Source organism: Rhipicephalus microplus, chromosome 10, assembly GCF_043290135.1.
Source record: "Rhipicephalus microplus isolate Deutch F79 chromosome 10, USDA_Rmic, whole genome shotgun sequence".
In the NCBI taxonomy this organism is placed as follows: domain Eukaryota; kingdom Metazoa; phylum Arthropoda; class Arachnida; order Ixodida; family Ixodidae; genus Rhipicephalus; species Rhipicephalus microplus.
In genome coordinates, this window is record NC_134709.1 from 22,792,785 (window position 1) to 22,816,381 (window position 23,597).

General features: G+C 46.9%; 1 protein-coding gene across 1 annotated transcript in view; it reads right to left on the reverse strand.

The window, feature by feature from the left end:
- LOC142774622 (TBC1 domain family member 2B-like) overlaps positions 1-15,881 on the reverse strand; it is a 199,771-nt gene extending 183,890 nt beyond the window's left edge. Inside the window, exons 1-7 of the mRNA XM_075875204.1 lie at positions 15,211-15,881; positions 13,170-13,326; positions 10,614-10,833; positions 9,817-10,058; positions 9,058-9,185; positions 7,762-7,896; positions 270-492 (exon numbers count right to left, since the gene is read on the reverse strand). Coding sequence (XP_075731319.1) covers positions 270-492; positions 7,762-7,896; positions 9,058-9,185; positions 9,817-10,058; positions 10,614-10,833; positions 13,170-13,326; positions 15,211-15,566 — 1,461 coding nt within the window. The 5' untranslated portion in view covers positions 15,567-15,881. The remainder of the gene's footprint in view (positions 1-269; positions 493-7,761; positions 7,897-9,057; positions 9,186-9,816; positions 10,059-10,613; positions 10,834-13,169; positions 13,327-15,210) is intronic.
- Positions 15,882-23,597: the final 7,716 nt, after the last annotated feature.

The following is a 23,597-nucleotide window of genomic DNA, read 5'->3' on the forward strand; positions in this document are numbered from 1 at the left end:
CTGACAGAAGAGCGAGGAATTCTTAACTGACATAGAAATTTAATTTTGAATTGCATGCTGCGCTGTACTGTTTGGCTCACATGTTCGCATGAACCTCATCGACCGATCGGTGCCATTTTCTGACCATGTTCAACACGAGCCACAGGGCTCCTATAAAGCTTTTGCGGATACGCATAGCAACAACTACTCAGGTGTGCCACAAGAGGGCTCGTTAAAGTGAAGGTTAAAGGAGAGAACGGCGACTACAAATGAAGGAATGTCGCACGTGCCTTTAGCTGCTCTATCTCCTCGGCCATCTTTGCCATCTGGACTCGACAGGCGTTCTCTTCTGCCTGCTCGGCCTGCATTATGGTGGCCTGCTCTTCCTTCTTCTCCTCCTCGATGTCGTGCAGTTCGTTGGTGAGCGACATGAGGAGCCTGTCTTTTTCTTTCAGCACCTCCTGGTACAGAGAGCTCTGGTCTTTCAGCTCGTCAAGTTCCCTCTCTACGGAACTACGAGAAGAAATATATGTCGGTGTCAATGAAAAGGTAATGTCCCATTAGAAGAGTATGCGTTGACTTCCTTATATATGATTTAACATGTTCTGGCTTTTCTCTCTCGTTTTTTAAAAGGACACTGAGAGAAACACTGAATCGGTTTGTACAAATACTACGTCACACTTTGAGAACTCTTTTGCAATTAATTTCATTATTATAGGTTGCCTACAAGGTTGATGTTTTGAAACGCCAGCACCTATATGTCTGCGGGATGTTGTGAATTTTAAAGCTTCTTTTTTTATCTTATCTTTTTTCTTAGTTCAACACAGTATCTTGATGGAATTTGCCGAATCTTGCCATGTTTAGTCTATGGCTGTCCTCGTACACAATTCAGTTAGTTTTACTAATAAAGAAATACGCAGGCCTAGCAGACATCGTCGAAATGCACGTCGTCACGGCAAGCTGGTGCGGGGAACTGGAAGGAGGTGGTGTGACCTGTATTTCCTTCTTTTTGGAACTTCTGGCTTCTCAGGAATCTCCTCATGGCAAAAGTGGTGTTTATCAGTACTTCAGAAGGATTACTTACTGGTGACACTAGTGAAACTATGCTTTTCTCTAGCGTCACATTAGGCAGAACTACACCAAAGCGAAAAGCTATAGTAGTGGCAAGTATAATTGGTACTCGCTCGACCCGAGACCTGATTATCACCGCCGTCAAAACCTGCACCATGACACTGGCATCCATCGTTAATGACTGCTTTCCTGTGACTAATTCCCGACGAATGACATGCCTGTGATAATTTCAAATGCTGTTAACATGCCCTGCATCAAATTTTTAAAGAAAAAACTATGAGAAAATTCTATCTCGTGACATGGACAGATGCTAAAACAAAGACTTGACAGCAGAAAGGCACTGACAAAGGCTCATGGACAGAAAATGTGGAACTTAGGTACAGCAGACTTTTGATAATGCAACCACCCAAAAACCTCAAGATTTTCTGGGATTTATCGTAAGCTTGAATTTCCAGAAGTTTTCAAAGGTATGACTCGGGACAATATTACCACATTGAATATGCAGCACGAAGAGAACAACGAAGAACACGCGCAGCGAGTGAAGAAGACGAGGTTCTCTTCTGATCAGTTTACCTGTATTCTAATACAATTAAAGTGAGTTCCCTGGATTCGACTGCTGCTGTTTCTGCATTGTGACACTGGTGGAGGCGCTGGGTACATGTTCGGGACGCCTGACAACAGCCCCGCATCTGGTCAAGAAAGACTTCCGCGCATCGACACCCCCGTTCACCGCAGCAGCCGGCGCCTGTTAGGCCTCAGCCCGGAGTTTGGTCCATTGCGGGAAAGCGTGACTGTGCCAGAAAGCATGACGGCGCCTGGAAGCACTGGCCCCAACATGTCCAGCCCAAGAACGACACAGGTGACTGTTTTGAACCCTCGACTTCCGGTTGACTTCCACGGAAACGCATATGAGGATGCACAAGACTGGCTCGAAGAATTCGAGCACACAGCGAATGTTAACGGTTGGAACACCACACAGATATTGGGCTACGTTTATTTTCCGCTTCAAGACGGAGCCCAAACGTGGTTCACGAATCGCGTGTGGTCGTCTTGGGACGAGTTCCGGCAGAAGTTTCTCGACACGTTTGCGAGCACTGAAAGACAAGAAATTGCACAGCGTCTCCTCGAGTCACGAATTCAGAAACCAAATGAATCCGTTACGATGTTTGTTGAGGACATGGCGCGGCTATTTCGTCGAGCAGATCCTAATATGCCCGAAGCCAAAAAGGTTAGCCACCTCATGCGGAGCGTTAAGGAGCAGCTGTTCGCTGGCCTCGTACGAAACCCGCCTACAAGTGTGGATGAATTCTCCAAGGAGGCGACATCTATCGAACGCGCACTGCATCTACGTTATCGCCAGTATGACCGCCCAACCCACAGTGCACCGATCAGCGTGGCAGCCTCTACCACAGCAACAACACCCGACGAAGGTTCTTTGCGCCAACTAATACGAGAAATCGTACAAGAAGAGGTCAAGAAACTCGTCGCCAAACCGAATGACTGCGCGATCGCCTCAGTAACGGAAGTTGTACGCCAGGAGATTAGGCAAGCGCTCTCACTTCCTGAGCCGAACACGAGCACTCCCAGGGCAAGCTATGCAGACGTAGTCCGCCGACAGCCAGCGAACGTGCCGACACCACATTAGTACCACCAGCAACATCCGCCGACAGCGCCTTGGTACTACAGAGAAACTTCGATGCCGAGGCGGCCACCACTTCGCAAAACTGACATCTGGCGTACCCCTGATCATAGGCCCCTGTGCTTTCACTGTGGGAAAGCAGGCCACATCGTTCGGTATAGCCCGTATCGCGCCGCAGGGTACCAAGGGTTTCCTTCTACGGTTCCTCGGCGCCATTTCAACGGAACACCTGACGTCGACACGAGTGTCATGACCCCGCGGGATGTTCCTCCTGGGTTTCGGTCACGCTCACCCTCTCCTGGGCGTTATTCTCCATCCTCTAGACAGAGCACCACTGACATGCCAAGAGGGAGATCTCCTAGTCCACGCCGGGGAAACTAAAAGCAGCGACCTCAGGGGGGAAGGTTGCGAATCTCGAAGTGCTGAAAATCCCCCATTACTGCCGAGCGAAGAGAGACACATTTTCAATGAATCGACGAAAGATGGGGTTGTTACTGCCGAAGTTGCAATTACGATTGATGGACATGACGTCATGGCATTGGTCGACACTGGCGCGGACTTCTCAATAATGAGTGAGAGTCTGGCAGACACGCTCAGGAAGGTTAGAATGGAATGGACAGGACCGCAGATTAGAGGAGCTGGAGCGCAGCTACTCACACCTACCGGAAAGTGCACCGCAAGAATGAAGATAGGGGATGCATCCTTCGTCGCAACTTTTGTTATCCTTTCTGAGTGTTGCAAACAGGCAATCTTGGGGATGGATTTCTTCGTGAATATGGTGCCATCATCAATATTCCGGACGGTGTACTGACCTTTTCAGTGGATCAAAGCGCAGTGCTACACCGAAAATTTTTACGAGTCATTGACGATGTGACCGTACCTCCGTTATCGTGCCGCCTTGTTTCAGTCACGTGCAGTGAGCAGAATACTGGAGAAGGAATCGCTGAACAAGTATTGACGCTCCTACTCTCTCGCGGTGTTGCAATTGCCAGAAGTATCGTCAACGTTGTGTGCGGTGAAGCAGAGGTTCTGTTAACGAATTTTACCAACGAGCGACGACACATTACACAAGGCACTACAGTTGCCTACTTCGACGACATCACTTAAATCCGCGAGTGCTGTGGAGTACAACAGGACGAGCCACAAGCCACGTCAGCCCCACCACCTATTGACGTAAGCTCGGATTTGTCACCAGCACAGAGACAGCGTCTAGTAGATCTTCTTCACCAGTTCAAAGACTGTTTTTCATCGACCTCGAGGGTCAGTCAAACCCCACTGACGAAGCATCGGATAATAACGAAGGAGACGGCAAGGCCAATACGACAGAACCCATACCGCGTAGCACCGAAAGAGCGTGAAGCAATCCAGGAACAAGTGAAGAAAATGCTCGATGATGACGTCATCCAGCCGTCAAGAAGTCCTTGGGCATCGCCGGTAGTGCTGGTTAAAAAGAAAGACGGAAGCTTGCGATTTTGTGTCGACTACCGCAAGCTGAACCGTGTGACAAAGAAAGACGTGTACCCATTACCGCGCATCGATGATTCACTCGACAGGCTGAGGTATGCACGCTACTTTTCGTCAATGGACCTCAAAAGTGGGTATTGGCAAATTGAGGTCGACGAGCGAGATAGAGAAAAAACGGCTTTTGTAACGCCTGACGGGCTTTATGAATTTAAAGTCTTGCCATTCGGATTGTGCTCAGCCCCCGCAACATTTCAGAGACTGATGGATACCGTTCTGTCAGGCCTTAAGTTGCAGACATGTCTGGTCTATCTGGACGACGTCATTGTTTTTTCAAAAACATTTGAGGAACACCTGAGCAGGCTGCTATCGGTATTCAGGGCAATAAGGTCTGCCGGCCTGACGCTGAAACCCGAGAAGTGTCATTTCGGTTTCAAGGAGCTTCAATTTTTAGGCCATGTGGTAAGCCATGAAGGTGTTCGACCTGATCCCGATAAGATTGCGGCCGTCAGAAAATTTCCGGTACCAAAAGACAAGAAAGCAGTCAGGCGTTTCCTTGGCCTATGAGCATACTAGCGAAGGTTTATTGCCAATTTCTCCCACATAGCCTCGCCGTTAACACGACTCACAAGAGAAGACGTTTCGTTGACGTGGGGCGACGATCAACAGGTGGCATTTGACGATCTCCGACAATGCCCGCAGACTCCACCTGTGCTTGCTCACTTTAATGAGGATGCTCCTACCATGGTCCATACAGATGCCAGCAACGTGGGTTTAGGCGCTGTACTCGTCCAGTGGCAAGACTCAGCCGAGCGTGTGATCGCATATGCTAGTAGGACGCTTTCCCGCGCCGAGTCCAACTACTCCACAACGGAAAAAGAGTGTCTTGCTGTCGTATGGGCGGTTATGAAGTTTCGTCCGTACCTCTATGGTCGTTCCTTCCACGTAGTCAGCGACCATCATTCCCTCTGCTGGCTGACCAACTTGAAAGACCCGTCTGGTCGGCTCGCACGGTGGAGCTTACGCCTCCAAGAGTTTGATATGACGGTCGTGTATAAGTCCGGACGGCAGCACACCGACGCCGATTGCTTATCAAGGTCACCGATAAAGCGCGACGATGACACAGAAGATGACAGCATGGCGTTTGTAGGAGTCGTTGACACCACTACGATTTCGTGCAAACAGAAAGAAGACAGTGAGTTGCTTCCTCTTATTGAATTTTTGAGTGGCCGGACAACAAACGTCCCTAGAAGATTTGCAAGGAGCCTGCCGTCATTCTGCTTACGTAGTGGTGTTCTCTATAAGAAGAACTTTTCTCCCAGAGGAAGCACCCACCTACTTGTCGTTCCGACGTCACTTCGTGAGGAGGTACTTTGTGCTTGCCACGATGAGCCAACGTCTGGTCATCTCGGATACACACGCACATTGGCCAGAATCCAACAGAAATACTACTGGCCAAGACTTCCAGCTATTGTGAAGCATTACGTGCGCACGTGCCTCGATTGCCAACGACGAAAATCGCCACCGTTAAAACCAGCTGGGCTATTACAACCAATTCAAGTGCCCACGGTACCTTTTGCCCAAATTGGAATGGATCTCCTTGGACCATATCCGACTTCCCATGCTGGCAACAAGTGGGTAATAGTCGCCACTGATTATCTTACCCGCTATGCCGAAACAAAGGCTTTGTCAAGTGGCACCGCCGTTGAAACCGCACGATTCTTCGTAGAAAATATCGTCCTGAGGCACGGTGCTCCAACAATCATAATAACGAATCGAGGTGCCGCTTTCACGGCCGCGCTCCTGAAGACAGTGCTTGAGCTAAGTGGAACCGCCCATCGGAAAACCACTTCCCATCATCCACAAACCATTGGCTTAACAGAACGCCTCAACAAGACTATTGCCGACATGTTGAGTATGTACGTTGACGTGGATCACAAGAACTGGGCCGACATTCTACCGTACATCACGTTCGCCTATAATACAGCGCAGCAAGAAACTACACGAAGAACGCCGTTCAGTCTCCTTCATGGCGATGAAGTGACGACGATGCTTGACGCCATGTTACTGCACGACTGCAATGACATAGATTTGGACGCTGCATCTTTTATCCAACGAGCAGAAGAAGCAAGGCAGCTTGTGCGCGTCCGAATCACCCAGCAGCAAAATTATGACGCCCAACGTTATAATCTGCGACACCGACATGTTGTCTATCGGGCCGGCGACAAAGTCTGGGTATGGAGTCCTATCCGCTGCCGGGGACTGTCTGAAAAATTGCTGAAGAAGTATTTTGGCCCCTACACAGTTTTACAACACCTGAGCGACGTTAATTACGTGGTCGTTCCTGACAACCCCTCGACAACTCGCCAGCAAAAACCAGAAATCGCGCACGTTGTGCGAATGAAGCCCTACTTTTCGGACTGATTTACATCATACATCTACTACACCGTCTCTTGTAGAAGAGCATCGGGACGCTGCTCTCTGGAGGGGGGGCAAATGCCACATTGAATATGCAGCACGAAGAGAACAACAAAGAACACGCGCAGCGAGTGAAGAAGACGAGGTTCTCTTCTGATCAGTTTACCAGTATTCTAATACAATTAAAGTGAGTTCCCTGGATTCGACTGCTGCTGTTTCTGCATTGTGACAATATGACTAGCGTCATTGTTTCTCAGTGCCGTGGCAACAACGTAGACAGCACTGCGAAATTGCCAGGGATGGCTTTGGATTTCAGGAATCATACTGGTACTTGTTGTCATTCAATGCGTGATTCCATGTGTAAATAAGGGATGAAATGTATTGCATCTAGTGACAACTGGTAGCCCCCTTCCCATTCTTAGGAAGCTTTCCTGCATGACACAAGTATACCACTGCTGTACACCTCAGCCAGACCATTCCAGTTTTTTTTAGGGGCGAAGCTCCTTAAGGCGTGGGCTGTGCGTCCCCTGTATGTAGCTACGTCACGTTTAGTTCTTGCAGTATTCACTAGATGGCGGTACTTGTTGCTGATGATGAAAAGATGCAAGATGCTATAAAATAGGAATGATGTCACATATGGTGCGTGTTATTGGTGGAAGGCAAACGCTCGATTTAGTGCAGCGGCGTACGCTAGGGGGAGCGTTGTAATAAAATCGAGAGGGCAAAATCTACGGGGGATTCATGGTTTACCAGGTTTACCTCCGAAGCTTCATCTACTCATCATCATTCACTTCATGGATTTGGCAGCGCTTTTTCGTTTTTCTTTTTTTGTTATTTTTTCTTAGTTTACATAGGAATATTAGTGCATGCAGTTTGACAATGGGCTTTATCAGCGACTGTTAGTGACAATGTTCAGATTGAAGCAACAAACCTTGAAGATATTTCTAGCCGTGGAAAAGAATAAGTTTGAATATACTGGATCGGTGCAGTGGGAATGTTTGAATGAAGCGGCTTTGATTAAAGTACATGGAAAGCATAGAGGGTCAACCAAAAATGTAAGATTTGTTTGAATGAACTGGAGGTATGAATTATCGAGAGTCCACTGTGCTTCTCCTAGTAATATTAGTATCTATAATGCATTCCATGCAATGGCGCATCTCCAAAGCCTGCTAAGCAATAGCGTGGCCACTTACCATCGCCTGTTCTGCGTGGTTTCAAGCTGCACCTTGCACATGTATAGCTCATTTCTGAGCTCTAGAAGGAGCTTGTCCTTCTCGTGAAGCATCCGCGTGTAGTTCTCGTTGCTTGAATTTGCATAGAGCTTGTTTCTGCAAAACAAGGGGCGGTTTTAACTCTGCCAAAAAGGGTAACGGAGTTGATGTAGATGAAACATTGACACCTATCTACCAATGGCATAGCTAGGAAGCCTGGGAGGGCCCTCCTTAATGATTTTTAATTTTGTGCATGTACATATACACAAATACCTACAAACCCATGCACAAGCATAAGAAAAGCATAGTTAGACCACCCCCCACGGAGAAAAATTTCTGGCTACACTACTGGTATCGACACATCTGTGTAACATGTACTGAAATGAAACTGATCCTGTTTTTAAGAAGCCATGATATGGTCACCAAGCAATTTAGGGCTTACAGCAAAAAAATAGAAGTGCAGGGCCTGTATATAAATGGAAAACAGACTGTAAAAAAATATTTACAGTTAATGGCGCGAGTAACGTGATGTGGTCCATGTAGTGGAGCAGTTGTCTCCTACCAAAGTTTCAGCCGGCACAAATTGTTTACTTTCAGTGCCAAGCTGAGAAAAGACGAGACAGCTCGATAGCACGTGCTACTTACCATGGAGGGAAATCGCTCGGTGAAATGCAGGCGCTCGGAAAGTGAACAGCTCGTTACATCTCACCTTACGAGTACATTGGTCTTGCCCTAACCTTAGGCCGCTCGCGCATTTGTCACAATAGTCAAGTTAAGTACTTGACCAAATGCTTTGAAATTTTGCCAGTTTATGTTTGAATGCACAAGGATTAACCCACATAACAGAGATTAAGATGAAAATTTGGGTGTCATGGCATCTTTACCAAGTTACACGCGATGAAAGTGCAATATTAAGAAGTGTAGAAGTTGCCGATCCCTTCGGCCAACCCCTTGTTTGCATGATCACTACTCTTAATCAGTCTCAGACAACAATGCATGCTATAATCTGAATGTAGTGCACTCAAACCTCATTATAAAAAAGTTGCATCTTGTAGCATAGTAACTTATAACTTCGTTATATCCGAAAATTCCTTATATAGGTATATTCTGAACACTGTATCTATTGCAAGACTATTCTTAACGTACTTCGTTATAACAAATAATGCATTATATCCGCATTCATTATATCGGGGTTCGAGTGTACATCAGGAAGCAGGATTTCGATGAGATAGCAATGTGGTCATTCAGAAACATTGCTTAACAAAAAGAACAGCTTACAGTGTCTCTTGTTCCCTGCTTCCCAGCTCCAGCTGCTGACGGAGGACCTTGATCACTTCCTTGCTCGCTGTCAGCTCATCGTCTTTACACTGCAGCTCCTCACGTAAGGCACTTGTTTCGCGTTCAAACTTAAAACAAGGACGACGCGAAAAGAGTCAACGACAAGCAGGAAATAAGTCAGATACACGATACTGAAGACAATTAGTGTCAATGCACAGTGCAGCTGTGGACAACATACACGTTCAACGCAAGCCAAGCAAGACCCGTTTATTTCAGCATGCGCTCACATATCTATACAATCAAACCACAGTACAACAGTGACGTCTGCCATGAAAATACTTCATTACATCTAAAGCATAACAGCACGAAAATAACACACGGCGAACAGGAAAAAAATAAGAGAGCGCTTGTCCCGTCTTTTTTCTGTTCGCCGTGAGTTATTTTTGTGCTGTTGACCTTAAACGAGCACAATCAACTAGCCCCAGTGAGACACTTTGTTATATCCGAGAATTCGTTGTAAGCAATTATTTGTAATGCTGTATATATGACAAAACTATATATGACAATAACAGAAAGTAGCTTTGAAAGACATACTCTAATTGCTTTATCAGGGCACACTTAAGCTCACCAATACATTTTCTAGGCTCTTATGAGCTTGGCATTTCATTAAAAAAAAAACTGAAAATTTGTGGCAGAATTCCATTTGAATTGGAATGCGAGTTCCCACATCAATTTACCTTCCAGCCCTCTACTACATACCTCTTTGCACTTGCAGCACACTCCTTCGTGGAGCTTTCGCAGAATCGGTGGAGCTGATGTGAACATCTCGACTTCTACCTTAGGCCGAGCCCGAAACGAGTCCTGCAGCTTCTTCTTGAAAGACGTGAAGACCGCGGGCGACTTTAGCTTGGAAGGCGACAATGGTGTATCGCAGTCTTCATACTCATAACTGTCGTCCTCTTCTCCCGTGTAGAAGTGGCTCAGTCCTTCAGTTTTCCCGTCTGCAAAAGGTTTTGAAAATGCTGGGAAATGGCGCATGACATGAAAGGCTGGGACGTGTTCTTGTGTCCCTCTGCCTGGAGAGAAGCAGCCACAAGTGAAACCAAACAAATTATCTCTTTATTCCACTGCAACTTGCATTAAAATTGATTTTCAACAAATGCAGAAATATACATAATTTTATGCCAAAGCACTGGAAACTTAATTCAAAGCAAGCAGCAACATTACAACAAATTATAGTGAATTCTACAGGTAATCATTGTAACTACAGGGGAAATTATTCTCTAATTACTCTACCATCAGTCATGCTATATTTCTTCATAACCCAAATTTAGTGACCAACTCAAATTGCACGCGAGTTACCTGCTGATAGCTAGCATTCTGGTAGCTGGTGTACTAGTTTCTTTTAGACATCCAACTCTTAAAAAAGACAGATAAAAACTGCCAAGTGATAAAAACTACCAAGTGCAATAGTCGAGTGTTTTTAAAGGAAGACAGTGCAGAGATATTCCACAAAGACTGCATATTCTTTAAATGAACGTGGTGTTAGCACTCACCGTCGCTGCTGAGAGACCGTTGCTTCTTTTGAAATGAGTGTTTGAAATTGGAGAGCACGTTTGAGGCAGGGGGAGCTGGCGGCGCCTGCACGGCGACGTGCTCTCCCACAACGGTCGCGGGGCACTCGACCGGTGATAAGAGCAGTCCTCGGTCAGTTTCCTCGCTTCCGGACACTTCCTCAGCCTGTGGTGGCTTCTTGTGCAGAAGTCCACTTGTCGCCTGCAATGATAGTTGCCGTCACCCCCCGTATTTATGTACGGCCACTCGTCGACATAGGGACAGAACACACTGATGAAATAGGAAGGTCGGGTGTCGGTTTATTTCAAGCTACAGTCCGCGTTTATCACAGTAACCGGGGCTGGGACAGTGTAACTATTCCATGCCCATGAGACTTCTCAGGCTCCATCGGTAGTCAGAGCCCAAGCTGAACGTCATAATCGACTGGCCATAATAAGAGCAGTAGCACAGATCAGCATGTCAGTAGAGTGTGCTGCTCCCTACTGCTGAGGGATCCTGAGCCCAGCCTTTCCCCAACAGCAGTTGTTTTCCTGCTTCATAGACGAAAACAACTATGGTCTCTTGTACGGCAGCAGGCAGCAGTAGTAATCAGATTAAGGTCTGATATACAGATCTGATACCTAAATCTCAGTGACAGGCTTTTGATAAAGCAAGAGATGTTAACTGATGCCAATCTGCAATATCACAGAAATTATAGTGTTCTCTACACCGTAATGCCCGGGCTTCTTCAAGTGTATGCTTTGACACACAAATGATTACACACATGCTGTCTCAGTTATGTCTAGACAAGTGAACTGGGTTAACATTTTAACACTTCAAACTCACAGCCTGGTTCAAATCATGGTTCAAAAGATACCGCACAAGGATGTGAGCTGTACAAATGTTTCTGTCGTTGAAGGGTGAGGTCTTACTACTTCCAGGATAAGAACGCAAGGCTGTGTGATCTTCATATGCATGCAAGCTGTTTGTTACACATCTATTCGGACATTCCCACCAACTCGCACTCTCACGAATCCCCCGTTGATACTAACAACAGTTCATGAAGCTCTTATAAAGTGATAACCAGTCAGCGCTCACCTGAACAAGCCCAATGAATGACGGAAAAAATAAAGGAAGGTTTCAGGTGCCAACTGCAATCCACGTCGCCCGCCTCTCAGACGACAGCAGTGGCATAAACATAACTGCCCCATCTCCAGGAAAGAATGAATGACAGATAAGGATGGCTTTCCTGAAGACCGACCCACTTCTTATCACTGGAGGGGTTTTTTTTATCTTGGATGCTGTTTCTGCTTACAAGAACGCAGGTAAGCCTGGAAGAATGCCGGAGAATGTTTGTTTGGTCGGTCTACAAACTGCAACTGTCTAGGCTTGGCCGCACGTTGTTCTCAAGTTTCACTTTGTAAGCCTGTCTCTCTCAAGAGTGCTTTGGGAAGTCATCTTGCTTACTTCGTGCAGCTGAGATGCTATGTGAAAGACACAGTTCAACGTCAGATAGTTATGATACCAAGCGGCACAGTGTGCTTTCAGGTGCATCCCAGCATGCTTCAGCCGTCTCTTTTAGCAGTATCTGTTAAGGGGAAGTAGGGGTGTTCTTGATACCCCCCCCCCCCCACTTGTCCCCGGCTGATACTTTAATACCTTAATACTGATACTGATAGTTTAATAGTCTTTGGTCCTAGACATATTGCATCTCTCTATAGATAATAGCCTTGTACATCAGATGGCTTTCTCCTTTGTTTTTCTTTCCCTCAATTTTCTGTTCGTTTGGACTAGATAGTTTTTTCTCAAGATTCAGTCAAGAATGAACATTCAGCTAAAATACAGGTAGCTCAGAAGCTCTCGAGGCTAAACTACTGATTAATACATATCCACACTTACCTTTAGAAGTATGCAGCATTTCCTCCTCAAAGGCTGATGAACCGAAACTGATGTCACGAGCAGTATAACCGGTGACCCCCCCCCCCCTTTGGAGTACATTGCTGAGTGCATGGGCAGGACTATTTCTCAAGTCAGAGAGTCAATTGGCTGTCGTGCTTAGGTCATCCAAACAAGGCCTCTCTGGGCCCGAACTACTATGGTTAAAACAATTAGCACAGCTTCAACTTGCCCTCGTTTTCGACCACTAAACTATATTTTTTCATTTACGATCATCCCCGCATGCATGCCCCGTTTTCATGTGGAAACTGCAATGAGTTGTGGAAATGAGGGCTAGCAAAAGCCACGTGCAGTCTTTGGACCTGTGAGGCCATGCACTTCTGTGTTGCAATTCGTATTAAGTGCAACTGTACGTACACATATGTATTTGCCTGATCTCGTCTGTGTCTCGATTCACTCTTCACATATCAGGATATACAAAGCAAACTAGTAAGGTTGCCATGATGAACTGTACGTACACATTTGTATATGCCTGATTTCGTCTGTGTCTCGATTCACTCTTCACATATCAGGATGTACAAAGAAAACAAGTAAGGTTGCCATGATGGAGAGACATTCACAGCTTTACAGAAACTTCATCGCTTTCATACGGGTGCACATACCTGCGAAGATGAACATGTCTCGGAGACCGAGCGGCTGTGTTTTAGGTTGAGATTCCTCTGAAGGCTAAACGCTCGACGATGCCGCTGCAGTTCTTGCAGCCAGTACAAGCTCGCCTGGCGGTCTTTGGCTTCCAAATGGTACTGCCGCTGAGGCGTTCTACAAAACCACCGTGCCAGAAAAATCAAAAAGACATGGTTTGCCTGTTCCGCATAACAAGGGTCAATAAATAAAAGCAAAAAGAAAAAAATAGACTATAAATGTAGCACATGTGAAAACATTGTAGCCTGTCAACCTAATAAGATTTGTAGAGTCATCGCAGTTTGCATTTTGGAACGGAAAAGATGCATCGCACCAAAAAAGAGGTGAGATATTTATCAATCTAAAGCATACTAGCGTGAACATGTCTGTAGCAAATTGCAAGTAGTGACCTTGTGACAGCCATTTCAGAGTTTACGAGACATTCATTATTGTGCACAGTACACGAGCATTTCCAGAATCCTGATGCCATCTGCAGGAACATAATTGAGGTGTTTTTTTCCTTTCATCAAAAAAGATGCATTGGGCAGCACACTCAAAAACATTTCTGATCTGTCACAGCTTCATTCCATCACTTCATTGCAAGATTCTGCTCCCAGATCCTGAGTACAGCTACCACAATCCTGGAATGTCTGCCCAAGCATACATGCCTGCTATTGTTGAATTCGCTATTTAATCATGTTGTCTTATCCAGTTCTTGTGCTTACAGATCATGAAGACTGGACTGTTACATGTCTCGAAATCCCATTGCAAAATCTACTCTAGAAGTATTCTAACGTAGAAACCTGTATGCATCTTAAGTTCGTAGCAGCACAACACTTTGCATGGGAAAAACGAAGGAAAGTGAACAGCATTCTGTTTTGTCTAGTGTTGCACTGTCACGAAGTTCAAGATGCATCCCAACCAAGTGGCACAACTTGTGGTCTAGCTACGACGGAAAGCAACATTAGATATGCATACAGACATACAACTAGAAAAAGAGTTTTTCGGTGATATCGTGTTTCGGAGTTGTCAGTACTAAGTGTGTGACTTAGTCGGTGGTACGCAATAGACAAAAAGCCATTTATTTATTTTTTTTTCAAAGCCTCTACTTTCAACCACTGAAGCACCTTAGTGGTGCCACGCATTGAAAAAAAAAAGTAAAATGTGGGCGTTCGCAGGAACATAATCCAAGGTAGACAGAAATCTGAAGACGCGCAGGTCTCTTGCGCAAAACTGATTCTTTCCTTCTTTCGTGGCTCGCAGTTGAGAGGTGTGGCTCGGCGGACGCGTACCGATCGAATAAATAATTCAAGGAATGTCGGCGGGCGGCGAAGGCGCGTGCAACGCGACGGCAAACTCGGCGATCTCCAAAAGAAGAAAACGCCGAGCAGTCGTAGGTGTCGATCGACGAGAGAAAAAAATATATACTAAAACAAGATGGAGCATCAACTTTCCCGGTGTGCGCAGAACGATCGTAGCTCCGGAAGCGAAATGACTTGATTCGCTTCAGTCGCGAACGCTCTTTCATCCTCACCTGTGAACAATCGGTTCAATACGAATCGCGCGATCAATCGATACTGTTATCGATTGTACTTGTGCAACTCGTTTCGTAGGGGAGGCGTCAATGCCAAGCGCTCGGCGTGATAGGTTCGCGCGTGCACAGCGACATGAACGTTTTGAAAAGCTCGCTTCTTTTATGTTTCAAACTGACACTTGGCAAGCTTTCCTGCCGTAGTAACACGGTATTGCGATCTTCGGCGCAATCAAACAGCGGGCAGTCAACTTGGCGCTCAAACTCGAAAAGTGTCAGTCACAGACACGTCACACTGACATCTGGCTATGCTAGCAGGTGGCCGAGCGAGACGAAAGCGATCGGGATCTGAAGTAGGTTGATACGGCGTGGGTCTGCGCTACTCGAGAACCTGTCAAACCACGACAGGAGCTCAGCCGACGCCGCAAGTGCAACTAGCGACTCGTCGGCACGCGCGTGTCGGAGACCGACACCACTCTATAAAAACTCACCGGATCACGAATACCCCCGGCTTTTCCCAGTTCGTAACGTCGAGGTAGAAACTGGCCGACTTGATGTCGATCTCGCCTATGGGGTTCGCGTCGTCCGGATCGCGGTAGTAGTACAGCTTGCAGTTGCTCTCGGCGAACTCGAACCAGCGGCGCTTGTAGACTTTGACCAGGCTCGTGCTGCTCAGCTTGTTCAGGAAGCCGCACAGCTGAATGCCGGGCGCTGCGGACCGTGACGCCGGCGCGCTAGGCTGCGACAACTCGCCACCGGCAGCCGCACAGTCGTCTTCGTTGGAGAGAGCGATCACGTTGCTGTCACCACCGTCTCCACCGCTGCAGTCACCTTTGTCGCTGGCCATTTCGGGCGCATTCCACTGCCCGACAGCGAGGCGCGCAGTCGGGAAAGTAATCGGAGACGGACCCGTAGGAAGCCAGTGACACTGACCACCCAAGCAACGTCGACGTCGGCAACGAGACGCGATCGAGACCGCGAGGGGTCACGACGTTACACGTTCGGCTCGGGGAATCGTTTCGTCCTTGGGTGCTGTTGTTTCGAGCGCGCCGCGACACATTATACGGTGCCCGAAGGGGAACTCGGACCGCGCTTAACGTGTCAAGATCCTCGCGATCACTTTCATGTTTACAGCTGCGATGCACACGCCCACGTGCATCCAGTTTTGTCGGCCAATGGGACAATAGGAAGTGTTAATCAGTTTCGTATTCAGTATTTATTATTTGAATACTGTTATTGAGACTACTCAGACTTTAGTACTGTAAATAAATTGATTTATATTATATTTAAGTTTCGTTTAAGGTGGTTTAGTTTAGAATACCTAGATACGAGTGTTTTCTCAGGGCAAGGACAATCTCGTCGTCTGCTAGCGCATCCGCCATTTTTCTGCGTCCGCCGGTCGCAGCTCGCGCGTTGGCGGCAGCAGCGGCGGGGCGCGCCTTCGGTAGGGTGGCTAGAATCCACCTTAGCAGCGGTGAATAATGCTTCCAGTAAGCGCGGACATTCTACTTTAACTAGAATATATTCATTCCTTTGCAAGAGTGTATGGTAAGTAAGGGTAGATTCAGTGACGCGTCCACTAGTTCGACGATATTATTTTATTTGACACTACATGATTCTATAACGGCAAACTGTGTCTTGCATACACCAGGTTATCAAAACAGGCTTACGCGCGAAGGGGTACATTTATTTAATACCTTGGCAAGGTATTCTGTCAGCGAGCGCAGTGTAAATGTGTGAATTGTTTGTTTGGATAAATCAAGGTCCGTTCATCCCTCACATGTTCTTTGAGAACCATTGCTGGCTGCGCCAAGGATGGCATCCTTGCATTGAGGACAGAATACGGACTTCAAAACGCTTTTTAGAATGAAGCATTCAAGATAATATGAAATGCAGATTCTGTTGACGTCAGCGCTCAATGAATAAAATCTTGGCATCGTGCATTTCTTATAAGTTTTCTGCTAAATCAACGATATCGAACAAACTGAGACCAACACGAATGTATTTCACATGCAAGCGTGAAATTGAGGCGCGATTCCTCTCCAAAATTTTTTATCCCTCATGCGCGGCTTCTATTACATATCTAATGAGTTTGAAAATGTGTCTTCAATAGCATGCTATTTTTTGTGCAACGAAACCTACAAAGGACATTAATATAAAACAACGCGGTGAAATGCGAGCACAAAACAACATCCCAACAAAGCACACGTTGGATCTCCCGAAATGACCCATACCAAATTTGGGTTTCTTAAAAATTGAGGAAATGTTTTTTTTTTTGATATATACAAACAACTAGAAGGTTTCTAAGAACCAAAATGAGTTCCAGAAAGTCGTCGCATGATGAACGGCTTTCACAAAAACATGCAACAGAAGAAAACAGCCCACACTTATCCGCGAAATGGCCTTGTGGGAGCTAAACACTTGTGTGAGTGAGTGAATGAAACGACTTCATTTTGTCCACAATAAGCGTGAGTTAGCTTGACGTCACCTGGCTAGGTCGAGTCAGGGAAGGTCAGGTTAAACGTGACCGCCCTCACGCAGGCCCTCTGGGCCGCCAGGTTCTGGGCCTTAAAGGAACACTAAAGTCAAATGGCAATTTAAGTCGGAGAGAAAGGTCAATGTATGACAACATCTAAAATGACAATATTTTCAATAACAGTGCTTTACTTACCGAGAAATTACGGTAAATGCCTAAGAATGCATGCGCCAAAGTAGGACATTCTCAGAATGATCCTGATGACATCAGACGGACCACCTACAATTAATCACTAATATTCGATCTAGCTGTCCTAAATAATTAAATTTCCGTGCATCAAGAGACGCAATCAAAAGCTACATCTTAGTTCCTGTTTGATTCATGGAAAAAAGAACCGCTGGACGTTACTATGGAGATAGGCGCGAGTGGTTCGAAAAATCAATTTTCGCGTAGTTATACTGGACAGGTGGTGCCATCTAGCGGGGCCTAGTTGAACCAAAAAAAAAAAAAGACGTCTGCAATTTTGGAGCCAATGGCGGAAAATTTATCATTGGCCATTGTTGCTGCTGTGGCTCCTGTTGCTTTCGGTCTGCTGCTACTAGCGCAGTAAAGCCGGGCAACGTTGTGCACGGTAACAGTTACGTGAGACGGTCCGGTTGGTCCGCTTTTTGAGGCGGGTAATTTGAAGTGCGCTAGCCCGATGCGAACCACTAAAACGTGATTTTATTTCAAAATAGGCCTTTTTTTGACACAAAAGTGATATTACGGGGTTTCCGGACCACTATTTTAACAACCAACGTCGACCTAATAGTTGACTTTAGGGTCCCTTTAATGAGATTCGTCATTTCGTGTTGGTGGAAACTGGGACCGGCAAGGGTGCAGCCCCACAGGATATGCTCGAAGTCCGCATAACCATTAAACAGAGGGTAGTACGGTATTGGGAACCATTCGGAGTCGGCTATAGGTGGTTGCTTCGAGCAATCTCGCAGTGGCAGCTTGGGCACTGCACAGCGAGGAGTGTGCCTGGGGCAGCACTCTTCTAGAGAGTTGATGGTGCTTGCATATATCTCGTTGTACGAAAAAAAAAAGGGGGGGGGAGCGGTGAACCATGCATGCGCACTTTCTGTATAGCACGTGTGCGCTTGCTTACGTGCTCAGTCTTCGTTGTCTGTCCTCTTTGTGAACTTTGCAGTGCTGCCTTCATCTTCCGTTGTGCAGCCGCACTTTTTCGCTTGGTTTCTGTGCTCCAGTGCGTGTTCTGTAGATTTGTGCTGTTGCGCAGTAGTCATCGTCAATATGGTTTTTGTGAATCTGCATTGCTACAAAAGGTATGTACGACTATCTTGGTGCGACGAAGTTGCATTCGGACGTTTGTGTAGTGCCTGAAAGTGGTGCAAGCTCAACAAACAGTGTGCGCGAGTACGAAGTTCCGAGTTCTCCCCTGCTGTCTTTGTTTCCTTTTTCGTACTCGGAAGGAAATGCGGGCGCAACGAAAACCTAACCTAAGAATCAGTATGTGGTGATCCGTGCCTTAATTGGCTTGTTTTAGGCTCTATTAATATGAATAAATGTTGTCTTGACTTAGGCTTTGTTCCGGAACTGTACAGCCGCCTATTTTTTTTTAGATGCGAACCAGCTCTGAATCACGTATGTAACGCCGTACGTACGTGCGTCCATACGAACGCACGTACAGCCAATGATCGCCAATATACTGCTAAGTCGCGCGTACAAGAATAGTTTGATGGCTGCGACTTGTCCCGCTTAGTTTTCACAATCTACATGAGCCGTCTTTTTTTTTTAGTTTGCGAGGAAACTAGAACATTCTGAAGTCATTTTAGGTTTGTTATAGTATACGGAACGTATAGTACCAAAGCAACCTGTATACTAGGTATAGTACCCAGGTGCTATATATTGTATAATCAATTTATACATATAACTTATTAGGGATTGAGTGGTCACACAACTTCAGAGCGGGAAAACGTCCTTGGAAGCGCTTGAATAAAACGTTCTTGGATGACTTGAATGGAAGTGCTCGAACTATGAGTCCATAAGTTTCAACGTCCTATAAACCAATGGTATAACGACCTTGAACTCTAGAATCAGGGCTGCGGCGGCTGCATTTCGGATGGAGGCGGAAATGTAGACCCGTGTGCTCAGATTTGGGTGCACGTTAAAAATCCCCAGGTGGTCGAAATTTCCGGAGCCCTCCTCTACGGCGTCTCTCATAATCATATGGTGGTTTTGGGACGTTAAACCCCACATATCAATCATCTCTAGAATCTGTCCCATTATATACTCTGTTAGATGGTGAAATCTCATGTCATCCGGCGTAACGTGACAAAGCTCATAGCGTCTCGCTTCTAGACACAACGAAAGCTCCTGATTTTTTTACCAACGATTTATTTGCGGCATCTGACCCGGTTCTATCACAGACTGTATGATTATCACAAAGGTTGTACGTTTCTCCCCATTTCCGTTAACTAAAACAAAGAGAGAGAGAGAGAGGAAGAAAGATATGATGCGGAAATGCAGAGGGGTTCAACCGGGACACAACTATTTGGTTGGCTACCATGCACTGGGGAAGAACTAAAAGCTAAGCAATACAAATATTGCTGTTAAGTTAGCACTGGTAACGTGTTCGGTGGCTTCTTTGGGTTCTGCCCGTGAAATGTGGCACGATATTTGTCCGCAAAATCGAACTCCGCTTAATTCTAACAGCTTTATTTAAGTCCCCTTCGTGTTTGCTTGTACTAAAAAGTTACTGTCAGAGTCATTAGTACAAAACGACAGGAACTGACGTAATTTTCTTCCGTCACACACCCCGTTGTTTAAAACACGCACAGTCAGACAGGCGGACAAACACGCGCACGCGCATGTATTAACGCGATAGCGTTAAAGAGCTCGTGTCGCAGAAAACCCGCCGCTGGCGTAAGCCCCGTTGGCTGTGAGCGGAAAAATCAGCTGTGCGTCTGTGACCGAAAAATCAAATTACCCAGATAGCCGCGGGAGGCCGCTACTTGTCCACGCGTGCGCGGCCAATCACACGGAGAAAGCCGCGCATTCGAATAAAAAAAAAGTGCTCAAGGTCACGAGGCGCGGTAGTTTCTTTGCCCTGCCACCCCTCCCTGCTTAGCTTTCAGCGCTTTCGTCTGGACGAGAGAAGAGAAAATGAAATTGCAGCATGCGACAAACCTTTGTAACTCCATTCGCAATGGACGGATTCTTAAAGTTTTTTGGTTCCGCTCTTCAAATGATATAACCACCCCTTGAAGAGCACTTTCTTTACAGGGTTGTAGGTGAGAATATTTTAATGTCACTGCGCAACTTATTGCACTATTTAGCACGTGTCTACCATTTAGGATACGTTCTCTATGCTAAGCCTTTTCGTAACTTTTCTCAGAGCACCTCTACACACTGGAGGCCAAAAGCCATCATTAGCCTTTGACTAAAAAAAGCAGGTAATGGCAGTGGATTAGCAATTCTATTAACACATAGCTTTACGTGGACGTTGGCTGTTTCGTCGAGCACGCCGCTGCATATAAATGAGACAGAATCACATGGAACCATGGTATATGCGCGCGCGCACTGCCATACACAGCTATACTGTATTTAATGCGGGCGCACCGCAAGTATAGCGGCGGAAGCCTGCCGGCTGTCAAGGCTGCCGGCGTGATGGGGCAATTGGGTTCAGCAGCTGGAGCACGCCGAAGAACAATGAGGAATACGGCGCCACTTCGGTGCGGAAATCGTGCGCCGAACGCTTCGACAGGCACGACGATTGCGTCCGCGTGGCGTTCGTATCGATTGCGAGTGTGTGGGTTGGTACAAACACGCAGGAATGCCGCAGTTGTTGATTGCTACGTTGGCGCTCTGTTTCTTTTTTATATTTCTTTCTTTCGCTCTGATTACATGTCGTTCTGTACGTGTTTCTATAGTGTAATTAAAAGTAGCCGATGATGATGGTTATGCAGCCTCGGTAGCACAGGGCGGCATGGTGCCCCGCCGTGGTGGTCTAGTGGCTAAGGTATACTCGGCTGCTGACACGCAGGTCGCTGGATCGAATCCCGGCTGCGGTGACTCCATTTTCGATGGAGGCGAACATGCTGTAGGCCCGTGTGCTCAAATTTGTGTGCATTTTGAAGAACTCCAGGCGGGCGAAATTTCCGAAGCCCTCCACTACAGCGCCTTTCATTATCATATGGTGGTTTTGGGACGTTAAACCCCCCATATCAATCAATTATTCAATCAACCAGGACAGCGTGGTGTTGGCACTGCAACACCGTTTTGCTACGTTGATGCTTAATAATAATAGTGCTACGAGACTCTTGTAAACGAGGTTGAACATACCGTCAATTTTCCAAGGAACCCCCACCCCCCCCCCAAAAAAAAAAAACAAAGTCGTAATTGCAGGTTAAGCGGCGAGAGGGGTGCTATCTCGGAACGGCACCAAAATTCAAGATGGTGGCAGAATATTTCATGCCAGAAAAAAAAACGCAGTGCGCATGGATTAAAAAAAATTATTGCAGTGAACATTATTTAGGCCCACGATTTGTTGTAGCTTTTAATAGCTTTCAAAAGCATCGAAATACACCTCCGAGTCACTTGCGAAAAACAGGTCGCAGCATTCCGCTTAAAGTCCGCCATGGTCTTCTTAGGGTTCCTCGATGCGGTGGAGGGGGGCGCGCGCATCGAGGAACTTTCCTCTAAGGACCTATAGGAACCCTACTGCACCACAGCTCCAACATCGGCCAGTCCGTTGCGCAGGTCGCCGTCCTCAGGGCCATCGAGGGCGTTACTACAATGCCGCATTCCTTGAAGGACCATGCCACTGTCTCGCAGATGTTGCCGCGGCATTTTCTTCAAGCTTCCTTTCGGTGTTCCTGCTTCCTACGCATACACTGCTCCCACAAACGGCGCGAGATGGACTTGAACGGTCTATTCCAATACACGTCAGCAGGCTGCAGGATGCTCGGGCACCCCGCAGGCACGTTAGTGTCGTACACCTCTCACCGCAGGCACAAAGCAACAAATGGCGGGCTATCATACTCGTATCTCTATCATAAGTTCATAGTTAGCGGAGAAAATCAAGGTTCAAGACTCACCTTTAAATTTCGTGCCGAAATCGTCCGCACGTGACGTTAAAATTATTTTTCGTCTTTTCGCGACGTTCGCTCGATGAAATTTTCTGAAACTTCGTATATGCCAACTCTGTGGCACCTACCGATTACAATGTACATCCATTTTTATCGAAAAGAAGTTACGTAGAACCCAGCGAGTGCCTTCAAAACCTAGCGCGTAACGTTGTTTGGGACCGGAATATCCAGCTACAGACTAAAACATTTGCCAATCTAGTATCACTTCATAAATTCTACCCGCAGTGCGACGCAGACCATTTCCCCGGCTGTGGAAACTCGCCCACGGCCTTCCATGTCTCGATCGAGCGCACTGCAAACATGTTCCCTAGCTCCCTTACCTGCTTTCCTTCACCCTTTACGTAACGAGGAGCTGTGGGATGATGCTCTCCGCGATGGACTTCCCGAGGTCCTCCGAGCTCTGATACAGCGGACCTGACTCGTCGCTCAAGTCGTCCCAGGGACCCCGTACTAGGGGTTCCTCCCACGCCCTCCTTCTCCATACTTTTGTGAATAAAGACGTTTCTCTCTCTCTCTCTCTCTCTCTCTCACTCACTGCGGCGTCCTCCCGCGTTTTTTTTTTTTTGTGCGCTTTCTCGCATACCAAGCGTCGCCTAGAGGTAAGAGTTGCCCTCTCGAGACGGCGGTATTGCACTCTACTAATGCGCCAAAAATTACTTTAATAAGGTCGCACGGATGACGTAGCCGCAGCATGTGCATGACTGGTTTGATTGGACAAACATGGAAGATGACTTTGTCCTGTGGTACCTCCACTGGCCCTCATCTCAAACTTGATAGGTCACAGGCTCTTACGCTCAGGCTACTGCAGAGATGGACACAAACCGTAACCTGAGCTCCCTTCACGCTATTCATCCAGACGCGTTCCGCAATGACGCTTGTCCCCGTATGTGGGGACGTATAGCCAGGCTGGAGCACATGCTCTGGGAGTGCAAGGCATGTACGCTAACCCCGACACTACTTTGGTCAAGCGGCAGGTGGCTCTACGAAGATCCCTCCGGGCCGACCAACTTTGCGCCGTCCAGCAGGCTCGCCGAGCGACAGTCCCAACGTGGGAGTCACCCGCTGCGCGCACCTTGCAGGACCATATGATAAAGTTTCGCAACCAACCAACCAACTTGCAGTGGACGGAATCAGAGCGACGATGACGATGATGATTGGCGTTCCGAACTGATTTCGCTGCCGTTCGTTATACAATAATAAAGCACACCACTCGCTGCTTCTATCCAAAGAGACAAGGCGCGCATACAAA